The 16,116-nt window shown below is 34.3% G+C and overlaps 1 protein-coding gene across 4 annotated transcripts in view; it reads left to right on the forward strand.

The window, feature by feature from the left end:
- Positions 1–13,885, forward strand: part of TTC39B (tetratricopeptide repeat domain 39B) — a 73,692-nt gene extending 59,807 nt beyond the window's left edge. For all 4 annotated transcript variants that reach the window (XM_014873818.2, XM_088155950.1, XM_088155951.1 and 1 more), the window contains 7 exons: positions 191–352; positions 1,350–1,441; positions 1,726–1,846; positions 3,791–3,902; positions 7,173–7,290; positions 8,385–8,501; positions 9,477–13,885. In XM_014873818.2, the coding sequence (XP_014729304.2) occupies positions 191–352; positions 1,350–1,441; positions 1,726–1,846; positions 3,791–3,902; positions 7,173–7,290; positions 8,385–8,501; positions 9,477–9,573 (819 nt within the window). In that variant the 3' untranslated portion in view covers positions 9,574–13,885. The remainder of the gene's footprint in view (positions 1–190; positions 353–1,349; positions 1,442–1,725; positions 1,847–3,790; positions 3,903–7,172; positions 7,291–8,384; positions 8,502–9,476) is intronic.
- Positions 13,886–16,116: the final 2,231 nt, after the last annotated feature.

The following is a 16,116-nucleotide window of genomic DNA, read 5'->3' on the forward strand; positions in this document are numbered from 1 at the left end:
TCACGTTCACTGTCAATGTTGATTCCAGCCCTCTCTCTAAGTGAAACTGAAAGGGAAGTTTTATCTCATTTTACTTGTCAGTTGTTCTCCGCCTAGGTGCTAGGTAAGAATTTGCTCTGTAATTAGAGATTGCTCTCATATGGAGCTGTAATTGAGCCAGTTTTCATAATTTTTCTTTAACTACTCACAGGCACAATTGAGGTTCCAAGACTGTATAGCAGCCCAGCAAGAGTGGAAACAAATTCATCATCTCTGTTACTGGGAGCTGATGTGGTGCTACACCTTTCAGCAGGACTGGCTTCAAGCATATCGGTATGCAGACCTGCTCAGCAAAGAGAGCAGGTGGTCTAAGGTAAATGGACAGGTGGACATTGTTGTGATATACTAGTGGTCTCTACAGTTAGTTACTTTTCATTTTGCACGACAAGTGTAATGTTTGCCTTCCTGAGGAACTCATAATCAAAGACGCAATGGCACCAAAGTGTTTTAACTGGATGATTAAGGATGAATTTTTATTTCACGTTTTGGAGCAGCATAACCATAAGCAGCCAATGCCTTGGACCCTTCAAAAATGGAGGCACTTACCTGAGCTGGGAGAAAGAAGAAGGATAGGAAAACTGTAAACTTATCTCTCAAGTCAGTTTCTAACACTCACTAGTTAAAACTTGGCTGAAGAAACTGTGTTTGATGTTTATAAACAGACACATACTCACACACAAAATGAGAGAGGCTGCTGGGAACAGGACCTCAAGAAAAGCTGGGCTATCAGATAACCTTTTCCTTGTAAAAAGGTTTTTCAGAGTATGAACCAAGCACAATGTGTCAATAACCTTTTACACGTTTTTATTGTCTCTTCCTCTATAGATTACTGTTTTATTATCATAATGAAAAAGGGTATACACCTAATTCTTGGCAGAAGAGGAAGAGAATAGTATATTCAACATGAGGTGCAAGTGTCTTTAATATAATTATGTTTGGGGCTTTTTCCTGCAAAACCCAGTTATTAAAATTTCCTTGAATCTGTACTCAGATATTTTCTTCTGTTTTTTTCAAGCGTGTATCTACATCTAATAGATCATGTAATAACACTAATAGACTTTAGAACAGTTATCTTAAACTTTCTAATCAAATAAATATAACTAATATAAAATATTAATAAATACATTAAAAATAACATTACAGCATAAACTATGTGACAAAGGGAATACTAAACTTTTATAGTTCTACCTGCTTGAGAATTATGGAAACACTTTGCTGCACCAATTGGGGTGAGAGATTTGATCTTTAATGTATTGCCTAAATACAGAAAATTAGATGTGGTAATCTGTTGCTGTTTCTTTTTGAAATAGGCAATATATGTATTCCAGAAGGCAGCAATTCTTGCTATGCTTCCAGAGGATGATTTGAAGAGTACTGGTGAGGACATAGTGTCTTTATTCAGGTAAATTTTATAAAGCAGCTGAATGTGCACTCTTTCTCCCCCCATGTCTTTGTCTTGTGTGACTTAATTCTTGCTTATAACCATTGTGTCTTTTAATTTTTTCTCTTTGTGTTTAGCATTAGAATTGCTTTTATCAGCAAAGATATATCCTACAGCTCTGGTCTCCCTGGTGTAAAATGATTTTAAGATACTATATTTCAGAGGAAAACAGTAAATCTTTCTAACTGAAATGAGATGAAAAAAACCCCAAACCAATATACAACTTCCATTTTCCTTTCTTGTAGACAAGTGGATGGCCTAAAACAGAGGATTGCAGGAAAATCTATCCCAACTGAGAAATTTGCAGTAAGGAAAGCTCGACGCTATACATGTCCTCAACCAGTGAAGCTGATATTACCTGCCTTGGTATTTGTTCTTGCTTTGTTTTCATTCTTTTCAAAAAGGAAAATAAATCAATTTACTTCATTTTACAGAGAAGGAATAGTATTGTCAGATATTATGTGTCTGTGTTTTAAATTTTTTAAAGAAGTACTGCATTTATGCAATGCGATTTTTGTGAAAAATATTAGGGACTGGATTATACTATCAACTAAGCAGCAGTCTGAAACATACACCAGATTTTTCATGTGAAAAGTTTAGCATACAGAAAACTTCATTCATGTTCTTAGGTTAGCATGTTAGTCCTTGTCTTCTAGACTCATTAGGAAGTTAAAGAGTACTTTGGTACTTTTTGTTTTTCTGATGAAAATGAAGAGTGGTGGTTGATTTTTGTTGTGGTATTTTTTCCTTGTATTGAGTCTGGTCAAAACATGCAGAAGTTGAAGATACTTTATGAAAATTTCCCATATTTTAACATCAAAGTCATTAGTATTGCACAGTCTGTTTGTAGGTGCACAGCAGTGATACTTTCCATACGTGTATGCTAAAATCTTTGTACATGCATAATTTGTCAACAACTATACATGAAAAACCTAATTCGAGGAGGAATTTCTTATGTTAAAGCTCATTGATACAGAAAGAGGAGTCCAAAGAAAATTAATCCATCAGTTCTAAAATTAATTCTATATTAAATTGCGTGTAAAGGACTAAGTAAAATTTGTCTTGGACTTGTACAGCAGAGTGCTTGTAAATTGTGAGTACATATCTTTGGTCTTACTCTCAAATACAATATCTTTTAATTTAGGAATTTTTTCATCATGGATTAGGCATAACCAAATACAGTGTATGGTTTATTTCAGTAGGTGCAAGTTAGACGTGACTGCAGCATTGAAACAAATCTAGCATGATGTAGTTGATGATGTTAATATAACACTGTTTCAGACTTTGATAGACCAAGATTTTTTTCTCTGTCTGAAAACCTTCAGTATTATAATATTAAATTTACAGTACAAATATAAGTGGAAATATTTCACCAAGATATTCTATCAGCTTGCTTCAGAATGACATTAGGCTTCATATTTCAGAAGTGCAATTTCAATTGTGGTAGAATTGATATGAATTGAAATGATACTCTAGTTTGTGATGACTGAGTAAAGGTGTTGGCAAAGCTTCTTGTTGGTTAGCATTAACCCTGGTTCTCCTTAAGTTTTACAATAATGGTAGTACAATAATAATGTATCAACACCAGCTTATTGCTTACTGTTGCACTGAGGCATATGGGAAGATTTGTTTCCAGGATTTGCCTTGGTTTTTTTTCAACAAGATTTTGTAGAAATTATAATAAAATCGTATTTTGGATGTGCCTACTGGAATCACATTTTTATCCAGAAAGTTGTATCTACTTCCAGTTTTACTCTCTCTGTATTTTTATATATATAAAAAAACCACAAGAGTGTGTTTTTGGGTGCATACTTACATAGGTATACTGTGTATACAAGCATGCACTCAAATGCAGACCAAATTTACCTATCATGCTTTAGAAAGAAACTACTTTTAGTTCATCCTGTAGTTCATGCAGCCGAGGCCACAAGTTGAACCTAAAACATCCAATTTTGCTGATGTGTTATGTGGGTGATGGTAAACTGTCCTGATAAAATCGGTTCAGTTTAATTTTTGAAGATCTGTGAAAATGCATGATAGCAGAATCCATTAAAAAGGCGTCAAAACATTCAAAACTTAGAAACCCAGGTTAACTCTGTCAACATACATTCATTGTAATTTTTCCTTTCCTATTCATAATTGTTTTGTACCAAAACAGGCTTTGATAGTATTTTTATGTACTCAAAAATGTTCACAACAGCCTTTTCAGAGGCACTCTTTAGTTAAATATATTTATTACATTAAATATTTTTGCAATTCCTGAGTTCTTATTACCTGTTTGTTTGTTTATTTGTTTGTGTTTTTTATCAGGAAATGATGTATGTCTGGAATGGATTTGCAATTGTGGGCAAAAGAGCAGACCTCACTGAAAACTTACTGGTTACAATTGAAAAAGAAGAAACTGCTCTACAAAATGAAACTAGTAAGTGATCAATTAAGGTGGAATTAATAATCTTGTAAGAAATGCTGACATTTTTATATGCTTCTATCTTCTAATATTCTGCAAAGTGAGCATTGGCTTTGACAATGTGCTCATTAAGTCCAAGTATGGAAATTTTGGAGCCACGTGAAAGTTAGGAGTGGTTCTTCAGTATATTCTTTATGTAGCTCGATTGATGCTGCAGTTGAATACAGAAAACTCAGGGACATGATGTTATTAGTTACAGAACATGACTGGTCTAACTTAGTTTTTCTTGTCTTTGAGAGTGTTCTTGGACCATAATCTGCCAATGTCTTCAATGTCTGAAAAATACTTTTTCTAAACCAGTTTATGTCACACTTTATTACAGAGGACACGTACTGCATAGAATATGACAAAGTATAAAATATATGATGAAGTGCTATGTATGGATGAGTCTGGTTTTTTGTTTTACTTTCTGGTAAAATAAAACATGTTTGCTAGTTGTAAAATGAAACATACTTAATAAATCAAGTTTGACCATGGTTTTACATCTTGGGGTGATGTTTAGAGAATCAGCCCATAACTTATCCCTAAAAGAATTTAAATTCAATTATTGCAGCTGGTTTACTGCACAAGTACTTGATTCTATCGGATTTTTATCAGGGTGATTCTGTCTCCTGTCATGTGAATTTTTTCATGGAATTCTCTTTTTAGTTTTTCTAGAATAAATATTACTGTTTTGCCTGTGCAACTTTTAAAATTATAATTCACTATAATAATTTCTATTGAACCCAGATTTTAGTCACACTTATGAACAATTTAGCAACTTAGTTTTACCAGTGGTCAAAACAGCAATTCTGAAAGTATCTAAGTATGATTTACAGTATGAATTGAGGCGATGCATAAGAAATTATACCAGGACATAGAAGAAATATATAATATATAATGGTCAAATCTGGATTGTATAATAAACCAAAAGAGAGTAACCTGCATGGCCATGTTTGAATTGGCTTCCTTTATTTTCTGTGTTGCTCTTCCCTTTTCTGCAGAATCAGTAGTGTACCTCTTAAATCTGAAGTGTTTTCCTCTTTTGTTATTGTGATATTAAAACAAAAGTGTAGTATATGCAAGATAGCTGCAAATAAAGTAATTCCCATGAGCTCCACATGAACGGTTCTGGCAGAACCTGTTGGAAATCCAGTGCTGTATTGGGCAGAGGTTTGTACAAGAAGTGCTCATCAGTTTGTAACAATGAAGTAAATTTCCTATCAAAATCCCTAAGTAGAGATGTGCTAGGTACCACAATAAATGCAATGGAAATAAAACCACTGTGTTTTTCTTATGGAAATTCACTTTTTGAAAATAGGATATAATCTGGATGTATATATATTTTCTGTGTCTTTTTTTAGTAATAACTTCAGTCAGATATAATTTTATTCTGGACTTCACATATGTGATCTTGATCTGCTTATAAAGATATGGAATCAGTGAAAAGAAAGGCTCTGATTATTACCAGAGTTACTGTCGAGTCCCTAAAAACTAGAGATTAAGGCTGCTAGCAGAGTGTGACATGGTTACAATATAATTTTAACAGAAAGTTTTTTAGTAGTAGTAATGTCAAAGGATTGCTAAGGTGCTGTGAAAAAAGGGTGTTGATTATACATGAAGGTCAGTTAAGGATTGAGACTTCTTAGAACTGTTTTTGCTTCATTCTTCACATGAATAGGCACAGCATGGAGTCTCTCAAGGACTGAAAGTAATTTTATCTTGTATGGAGCTGAAAATAGAGATGGTAGGAAGAGCAAATGAAAGACATTAAAGATGGGTTTGGTTTTTTTTTTTCCCCCACACGATTTCTGGGTCTATATATATGTTATTTTTCCATTTCCAATATATAAAAAGGAATATGTAACTTCAAGAAAAAAAATATTTTTTTGCTCGTTTTTTGTCCTGGTAATGATAATTCCTTTGGTGTAGAAGCATTGCAGCTGCAAAGATGGTTCTCCCACATTTATTGCGAGGTTGTCTGTGTTAAATTGGCCTGTGCATTTGTTGTCATTTAGTGCTAATTTTTTGGCATAATACCTTTTATTCTTTTGGGAAATAAGACTATTATTTGAAGTTGTTAAAAACTGGTGAGCCCTTACTGACATCAGTACATGCCCCCAGTAATTTCAATGAATGGTTCCTTCAGGAGACAGTCACAGAATCTAATACTTTAGGCTAGCAAAACAGGCTAAAGAGAATGCAAAATACTCATGTGCTACACTTCTACTGTCACTAAAAGCACAGTCTGTCAGTTACAATCTATCAAGACTTTCTGTGTTTAAACACAGACAGAAATAAGTCTGAGCATGGTGGCATAGCACTTTGTAGAATCCTAAAATGCCTTAGTCTTGCATGTTTCAGAACTGTTTACGTAGGATTTTTTTGGCAGACTATTAAGAAAAAATTAATGTGACCTTAGAGAGCTGGTAATTAGTTGTAAACAACATGATCTGAGGGGAGAGTGTTTTGCTTCCTGAATTGTTAATATATGTAGTGCCATCTGTCTATCCATATGTGTTTTCTTTCCTTTCTTTTCCTTCCTTGTACCCAACAAATGCTACAAACTAAGGGAACTAAAAAGGATCACACTTGTTAAGTAGATTTTGAATTGATTCAAACACCCTCTTTCATCTGGTATTTTTAGTCCTATTGAACAAAAAACATTATTGAATTTTTCAAATATTATACACTACTACTGAGACTTATCAAGCATTAGAGATGATGCATGGTTTCTTGAATTTGTACTGCAAAATCATTCTTCCGAAGAGTTCTCTAAGAGGCATGGCGTGGTTTTGCAGGTTTTTTTTTAGGTTGCTAGTACTACTGGAGGTCTGCCAGTGCTCTGTAACGGGGGAAGCTATTAAGATAGTATGATGGTTTCTGTCTCTCTGTAGTTTTAGCTATTGCAAGTAAGAAATCTTTAATTAAGGGCTATTTAAATAATGCAATATATTTAATTAATGACTTTAATCTTCAGTTAATGAAGTTTATGCCTGTTTGTTGGATGTTTCAGTTTCTTCTTATTTCTTCTTTGCCTGTCTTTTAAGAGAAAGATATGGATATCACGGGCACATCTTCTTTAGTAGACAGTATTTTAAATCATGCCTGAAGGTTATGTACATTTTGAGGTATAGAACGTGAGAAATAACATCCTGAGTCTGAATACGTATTCCCTACTGAAAATCTAATTTTCCTGTTCATTATATTTTCAAACTGTTTGACATATCTCACTTTCACTGTTAGATCACAATGAATACTATGTGGATGATGTGTGCATGTTGCAGCTACTGAAAGGCCTCTGCCTGAAACACTTGGGAAGACTCATGCAAGCTGAATTATGTTTCAGTAAAGTAATTCAAAGGTAAAAAATAAAAGAAATAGATTTTTTAGCTTTTGGTGACATTTCCGATACTCCTGTTGCAGCTGTTATGTTAGAATTTTGAATAATTAAACATAATGTTTAATTAAAATACCTCTGAAAGTAATTAGAGAATCAGAAAATTTGGGTTGTATTTTTCTGTAGCAATTTAACACTTACTATTGCTTTATATATGTGGTGTTTGAGGCTAAATAAATCAAACTGCCAGGTAACATACCCAAATACATTTGGAATTGAATTTGCAGAGCTACCTGTAAGTAAGAACAATTAATATAGGTTTCCTGTTTGTTTGTTTTTTTTTAATTCAATGTTTAGTCCTTCAATAGTTAATGCTTCCCTATGCAGATGAAAAGTTGTTGTTGCTTGTTTTAGTTGAAGAATGATTTTTCCTATGTTATGGATTTTCAGGTGTCAGATCCATACCAGCTGTAATAACAGCTTTTGTATATAAAACAAGAGTCAGGTACAGGTTGTAGTTGAAAACTTCTTTAAAGTTTTTAGGTATTTGGGCTGAAGAAACATATTTACATGTACAGTGTTTCTAACAAGTGATTTAGAATAGTGAATAATAGAATTTGTTTTCGAGAATTAAGTGTGTTTTAATTCTCTTGCCGTCTTGTTTTCTCTTACTATTTCTAAGATATCCTGTGAGTTTAGTCAAGCACATTGCAAGTTATAGGGCAGAGGAGTTTGATTGGTTGCAAGCTAAAGGAACACTATTCCTGAAACATCTTTTTCTGAAGACAGTTGGCAATGGGCAGGCTTTTATAGCAGAGATATTTTTAAAAATCTAAAGACAACGGTTCTTCATAAAATATAGGTTTGCATGGATGAGAGGAAAAGTTTTCTGGTGAATTGAGTACCTATATTTAGTTCAGCTTTATTTTCTACATGTTTAGGGCTGCTATAGCCCTTTAAGAATGTTTATCAGTGGGTACAGAATTAACCAGTAAAAATGGCTTCAGAATGTTTTTTCTGTCTGCATGCTGTTACAGGCAGTGATGGCTTTTAAAAGTCAACTGGTCACTTGAGACAGGGTTGTAAGTAACTATTTCTGTATTTTTCTGGTTTTCTAGTGAAAAGCAAATAAAATATGACAGTTACTTGGTGCCATTCACAATGTATGAATTGGGTCTTCTGTACAAACAACAGGATGAGAGAGAAAAAGCAATAAGATACATAGAAACTGCAAAGTAAGTGGATCTTTTTATCACCTTGTACATTATGAATAGGTGTGTATTTGTAGCAATGAAGGCACGTGTATTTTCTTCCTGACTACTTCCTTGCAAAATACAAGTAATTAAAAATCTGTGTTCTTGATTTGCAGAACTTCTCCAGTATAGTTGAATTTTGCAGTTTCATGAAACTTCAGACACAGTGGAGTAGACAGATTCAAATAAGACACAGTATGAAGGGAAAATGTTTCCTTCTTGTATGGCTTCAGAGATGCTGAGGGTCCACTGCATGCATGAGATGAAGCTGGAGAGTCCAGGGAAAGGATATGTATCATTCTGCCCCAGAGGGCAGCTGTGGGAACTAAATCAGCTCCACTAAAGGTGTTCATAAGAGTAGATTAAAAGCCAATACACCAGTCTGGTATGCCCCTTTTTCATTGCCTCTGGTGTCACAGAAGACTAGCTGAGGGTTTAATTTACTGTAGAGCAGCATATTTTGCATCGTATGTGGATTGTAGTATGAGATAGAATGTCCCTTTGTGTTTACAGAGAAGTAGCCCAGTCTTGTAATAGTGTCCCCTCATGGGGTTTTGCCTCATGGGGGTGCTGGGATTTACAGAATACAATTTCTGTAAATATGTTTATTACTCTGGCTGAATTGTGTTCTGAGGTGGAACATACATTTTCTACTAACGCTCTTTTCTGTAGTTCTTTGGCTTGTTTTTTCACAGCAAATTTCAGTAATTGGGAGGGCTGTTAAAAGTATCAAGATAAGTGAAGGAGATGCTAAGACATGGGTTTAGTTTATCAGGACATTTAATTTTAGTAATTAAGTCTAAGTCTTTTTTGCACAATTTGTGGATGTAGCTTTAAATGTCTCATGCAATCTCCATTTCCTGTTGAAAGAATAGGGACTGTTAACTTACAAACATACGAAGCAGAAACAATCCAGTCCAAACATATTTTCCTTAAAATAAGTTGTCTGTTTTGCAGAAACAACTACAAGGAATACTCTATGGAGTCCAGGTTGCATTTCAGAATTCATGCAGCACTTGACAGTTTGAAGGTGTCACCTGCTTCAACACCTTGAATGAAGAGGAATGCTTTTCATGCATACAATAAATAGCCTACACAATCTTTTTGCAATCTTTTTTTTAATCATAGAGAAGAACATAATGATTGTTTTCTGTCACTTCTGATTTGATGTATGTCATTCCTTTAGATGTTTTCTGTATAGCGCCTATACTGTATCTACATGCTATTTTAAAGAAGACCTTATATTTTGTTTGATAAAAATAATTTAATATTTTACTTGAATGGGGGATATTTTTAAAAAAAGGTGATGGTGCAATAAAGTTTAATGAAAATATTTTTTTTATATAAGAACAGATGCAGGGGACGCAGTGGAACTGCTGATAATTTCTGCATTTTTTGAAAGTTAGATTTTCTGCAGTACACTTGAGACAAGTTTTCCCTCTGGAACAAAAATGCAACGTCTGCAGATAACCTTACCCACATTTTTTGGCATACCATACTCTGAAATTTGTGTTTCAGAGGAAAGAATTAGCCATCTTTGACTTAATTTCATTTTGGGAACAAAATGAACCTGTCTGAAGTGCAATATTTTTACTCTGTCAGATGAAGCTAAGCAGGGCTTCAGACGAAGGCTGAAGCAGGGCTATAGTTATAATGTCTTTTGTTTCACTCAAAAGAAATACTTACAGGGGATATTTTTCACTAGAAAAGTAGAGCTACAAAGGACATTATGTTCTTGTTCTAAAGTAGAATCAGCAGTCTTAAGTTGATCCTGACAGATTTATTTCACCTGTTTAACAAAAATAAAAAAGCACTGAGAACAGTCATTTTGGAACCTACACAGAATGTCTTTCCCAGTGGGAAAAGAGTGGGAAATTTTGCCTGCTGTCTACTTCAAATAATTCTTGGTGCAACTGAAACTGGTTGTTTCCCATCTTCCCTGTCATGGATCTGGAGAAAGGATTGTTCTTTTCCTTTTTGAAGTGATCGTTTAATATTTGTAGACTAGCACCCTAGTTGGTACTCTCTGTTCTTGGATCCCAACCAAAGTAAATAAAAAATTGGTGGATTTATATATTTTCCTAATAATGAGTTATAATTCGTATTAACAGAAGTTGATCTTGCATCAAAAAGTGAATCCACTTTTAAACTTGCAGTTATGAAAATGTGCATATTCTAGTCTAATTTCTACCAAAGATGTGTGTAAAATTGAGCTACTTTTAAGTGAATGCATTTTTCTTTTCATGCTTATATGCAAAAAGCAATATGAAATTGAATTTTACATTTAGTTAGATACACAGATTCAGGCTGCCCTTAAAAATAAAAATATATTTGATTTTTATTTAAATATACATCCAATAACTTTCTTTCACTAGCTATTGCAAAACTTACCATTTCTATATTTTATCCAGTATATTTACTTCTGCACAGTAAATTCATAGTACGTATGCTCATGTATGTGATTCGCTGCCCTTAACTACTACCCAAGCAAAATAAGGACAAAAGAAATAGGTGAAAAATGTCCTCAGTGAATGAGTAACTGAAGTTTCTAATTAAACAGTCAATATAATCTAAATGCAATAGCAGTTATTCTCAGGTTACTGAGAACACAGCTTTCTTGTATTACTTATAAATAATGGGGTCATTTAATTGCTTATAATTCTGTAATACAGTGGTATATTTACAGGAGAAGTAAGAGTTTAAAAATATTAGCTAAATAAACATAAAGGGTCTTTCAAAATGGAAACCTGATCCAAAGTCTTTTTTTGTTGGTTTGGATTTGTGCCTATTGTAAATGTGTAACTAAGTTACTGTGTAAAATTATACACATGCAAGTTTGAAGCTTAGATACCTGAGACACTGAATTACTGATAAAATAAGCATGCTTATTTTTAAATATATTCAGTTGACTGTAGCTAAATTTCAAAACAGAGTTTAGCGTATGCTGTCAACTGACTTCTCTAAAGATTTGCCCATTTATATATGTATGAGTGTAAACTGTAGTGAGCATAGACTCATGTATTTTCAGAAAATACTTTCAATGCGTCTGTGGGCATTATGTGTTCAGTTTAGGATTATTTTGGTTAATCTGATTATTGGTTTGGGATCTGCTTCATATTTCTGTGGAAGGTGATGGGAGACAGTAAAACTTCTGTAGTTTTTATTCCAAATAGTACTTCACTGTAGAAGAGTTAAAACTGGGACTACAGACTCTCAAGGTGGAGCATGATGTAGTCTCTGATCTCTTGTTTTTGTGGGGAGTGTCTTACAGCTGATATTTTATAGGTGATTTGAGATAGAAATCAAAATCAACAAAAAATGAACAATGAAATTGATTTTTTCAAAGTTTGCTACAAAGCTTCAAGAAGCAGTGTACTTTTTTCCATGGGTGATGTTACTGACTGAAGAGAGTGTAAAAAGAAATATTTTCTTCAGCTTAGCCTTCCAAAGGTGATATTACTGTGTTTCTTTTGGGATCAGCCTTTTTGTGCTCCTGCAGAGAACAGGCTCATCGACACAAATTTGCAATACCCTCTGGAGTGTTTTGATGATCCAATATTAAGAGCTATTTAGCGCTTCTCTCCTTTCTGTGCTGCTGTTCCAAAATTTGCTAGAAAGATTGATTGATCAGGATTCTTAGCTTTAAGCTCTATTCTGAACATCTTTTTCCAAGTTGTTAATGATGGAAATATAAATGTGTGAGAGTGGTTTGTAACCCTTCAGTTAAGGTAGGTCTCCACACAGCTGCAAGAGATATTTAGTTTTCCAAATGCTGCGGAAATGTGCATGTCTCCTTGACACAATGCATCAGTGATGCAGTATTATTTAGGACATGATGTCTGAGTTAAGTGATTTTTATTTAAGAGTTCAAAGTTGTTGGGGCTTTTTTTGTTGTTAGGTTGTTGTTTTTTTTTTTTAAATCTGCTGTATTCTGTACTGGGCCTTAAATACAGCTCTGATGTAGTCTTAACTGCTGTTTCTAATATTCACCGCACATGCTTATCCTCCATGGGAATTTTGAATATTGTGCTGAGAATTAACTAAGCAAAGCTGACCTATGATGCTATAGCCTCTCTTGATAACAGAAGGAATTATAATATATACAAGAGCAAATTTAATTTGTTAGTTTAAGCAAGCAAGTCTAAGCTTACAGTTACATTATGACAAAAGGTCATTTAGTTCTTTCTGATAATAGATGTATTTTTTTTAAGGTAAGCAATAATAGATAAGCCTGGTTACAGGACAAAGTTCTCTTTGATTAAGAATTGCCTATTTAGAAACTATTACAAAAACACTTCTTGTCTGTGCATATCAATCAAATGTTTAATCTGTTGAAAGATCATTGTACTACGGTTTTAAGTCTTTATTCATCAGTTTTTAAAAGAAATTGAAAGCAAGGATCTGTTAAAAGAAAGCTGATGCAACATTGTTATATATCTGTTCTAATACACATGTAGTAGCAGCTGTATGTAGCACTTTATGGCCAGAAAACTGTACAATAATTAGAACTTGTTAGATTTCTATAACACCTTGCAAAGTAATGTGTGAAAACAAGTAATTTCTTGTAACAAGAGACTTGGCTGTTATTTTGTTACTAAACTTAATATTTCATGTCTTTTGTTTCTGTATATTCTTAACACTGCCTAGTTCAACAAAGAATGTTTATATTTGCCCTGGTGCTGCAGTCTTTTTGCTTCTAATTACTGAGGTTTGCACATATTCTTGTCTGGTACTTGATGGGTATACAATGCAGGCAGAAAATGAGGAATGAAGTGTATTCTGGTTTAAAGAGCATGTAGAAATGTTCATTGTGATGCACTGGAATGGATTTTCACTTCAGAGGAATAAATCACATATGCTTATGCTACCGAGTGCTGAATTTGGCACTGTATTCTAGTTGTATATCAAGAACCTTCAGCTGAGATTTACCAAAGCATTATAATCGAAAAAAGGCCTGATCTCTAGTTTAAAAATGCTGCCTTAGGCGTAGAGCTCTTATACAGCCTGTCCAGACTGAAAGGCTGTACAAAGCTGTCAAGGTCTATTGCGTGAATAAAGGGTCTTTTGAATGTAGATGGCAAATATAAAATAAACTGCAGGAGTTTTTTGTTTGTTTGGGAGGGTTTTGTTGTGCTGCTGGTGTTTTGGGATTTTTTTTAAATTGAGTTTTGGGTTTTCGTTTGTTTTTTTTTTCTTCCTTAATCTGGTAATAAATGTTATAGGACAGCTTCATAAAGAAAGAGTGTGGCTCTTAACTTTGCAATTGATAGAAGAGTACCTTCTGGAAAAAAAAGTCAAGAGTCCATGGTTAGCGTAACCAATTTAATGCTTAGTGATTGCATTAAATTAAATAAGATTAAATACTTTCCTTTTTGTAGTAGTGTGTGTACTTCCAGTTCATAAAGAAGCACATGTCAGCTAGTAATCCCAGGTAAGAACACCTTCCTAGATTTAGCACTTATCTAAAGAGAGAACTTCTTCAAATACATAAGCAGTCGGAGATGTTTCTGTTCCCTGTTTCGGGTCTTCTGTTCCATGAAAATTACTGTGGGCCAGATTCAATATCTGTGCCACTGAAGTATGGAGAATACTTAGTGTTCATGTCACATGATTGTGGCAAAAGTTAAGGCTTTACTAAAGTCCCACCTGAGAGGTTAATGGGCTTACCTGCTTGAGCATGTAAATGTGGACTTCAAAACTCAATTTTCTTATTGGGAAGTGGATATAAGAGTATAAGGATAATACTTAAATGACATGTTATTTCAGTATTTACAGTCAGGGTGGAGGGATATGTAAAATTAGGTTAATGGTATTTAGCATATGTTAGGTTTAACTTGTTCCAGAGCACTAGGTAATCTTCAGAATTAAACTCGGTTGTAGAAAAGAGGGCAGTATGAATTCAAGTATGATTTTATTTTTGTTACAGTTTTGCTCAAGGTTGTAGGACTTACATCCAGGCAAAATACAATGCCTAAATATACTCGGGTACAGATATAAAACTTTCATTTCTAACACTCAGCCCACGTTGGTTAAATTGTTTCTCTCTCTTTTAAGAGAGGTTCTGCATTACATGCATTGATGAATTTACATAAGCAGTATTCTATGGAGGAACTATTCCCTGTAGTTTAAAATTTCATGTGATGTAGAATATGCATGCTCAAGCTTTACTTGGAAAAGATGCATGGCCTTAATCTCCAAATTCTAGTCTTCAGAAAAGTTGCTTCAAATCCAACTGTATTAGTTTTTACATTAGAGCATTGAAAACTTCATGTTGACAACGAGAGAATGTCAGATGTTCCTTCACCTAGTATTAATTGGTTGTACACTTCGAAGAAAGTTTAGACTTTTTTTCTATAATGCACATAAAATTCAAGACCAGTTTCTTTGCGCAACCCGAATGGAAAGTACTCCTCCTATAGTTTACATGAATTTTATTAGACTGTTCATATGCTGTGAAAGCAACTTCATTTATTGCAATCAGTAATACTAATAATACTACAATCATTGTGTCTACTTCATAATGAATCTTTGAAGTGGAAGCTGCTTTAAATCAGGTGAGTTGAAAGTAAAGGAAAAAAGGGAAAGTGAAATGTGGGGAGTTCAGAATAGCTATGGAAGGTAAACAGTTACATCGCTGTTACTTTATATACAGAGTACTCTGGAGGCCTATGACAATACATCTAGTGAATATCAGCTTATAGGCATTTTTTCTACAATCTAAGATTTTAATAGTTTAGGCAGAAAAAAAATGAATAAACCTTGCCTGAAAAAGAAAACCTGCAGCCCAAAGTACTGTATGCTGTGGAGTAGTAACAGTTCTTACTGAGCAAGTCAGTCTTTTAAAGAAATCTGTGAAAGAGACAGATACAGCGCATATCCAATATCTTAAGTTAGTGTATGTGAAAAGTTACTTACAGAATGTTATGTGTTGGAAGGGACCTTAAAGATCTTCTGGTCCTAACCCCACCCCCCACCATGGGCAGGGGCACCTCACCCTAAACCAGGCTGTTCAAGGCTTTGTCCAACTTAGCCTTCACACTACCAGGATGGTGCATCCACATCTCTGAGCAACCTGTTCCAGTACCTCACCACCCTCACAGTAAAGAATTTTTCCTCCTTCAATTTGTACTCGTTCCTCCTTGTTCTGTCACCAAAGGTTCTGAATCCCCTCCCTTACCCTGCTGGCCAGGCAGTGTTTTTTGGTGCAGCCCAGGGTTGGTTTGCTTTCTGGACTACAAGTACACATTGCCAGTTCATGCTGAATTTTTCATCAACTGTCCCCTCATGTCTTTCTCCCTAGGAGATACCTGTCTCCATTGATACCTTTGGGAGTTTGGAGTCAAGCAGTCTATTTAAATCAAGTTATATATTTTCTTGTCTAAACAGTTCTGGTTTTCAGCACTTGGTAAACTGGTGGGCCTTACATTATGAATGTTCAATTTTCTATATTTTTTCCTTTTTGTTATTAATTTTTATTAAAGTTTCTGTGTTTATTTGATATGTTACCCCAAGAGTATGTTGCAATAAAGATACCAGTTTTGGAATTGAGTTCGCTGCAAAATTGAATTTAAATTTTACTGATCAACATTGGCAGGAC

The sequence above is a fragment of the Sturnus vulgaris genome, chromosome Z, assembly GCF_052056855.1.
Source record: "Sturnus vulgaris isolate bStuVul1 chromosome Z, bStuVul1.hap1, whole genome shotgun sequence".
Taxonomy (NCBI): Eukaryota; Metazoa; Chordata; class Aves; order Passeriformes; family Sturnidae; genus Sturnus; species Sturnus vulgaris.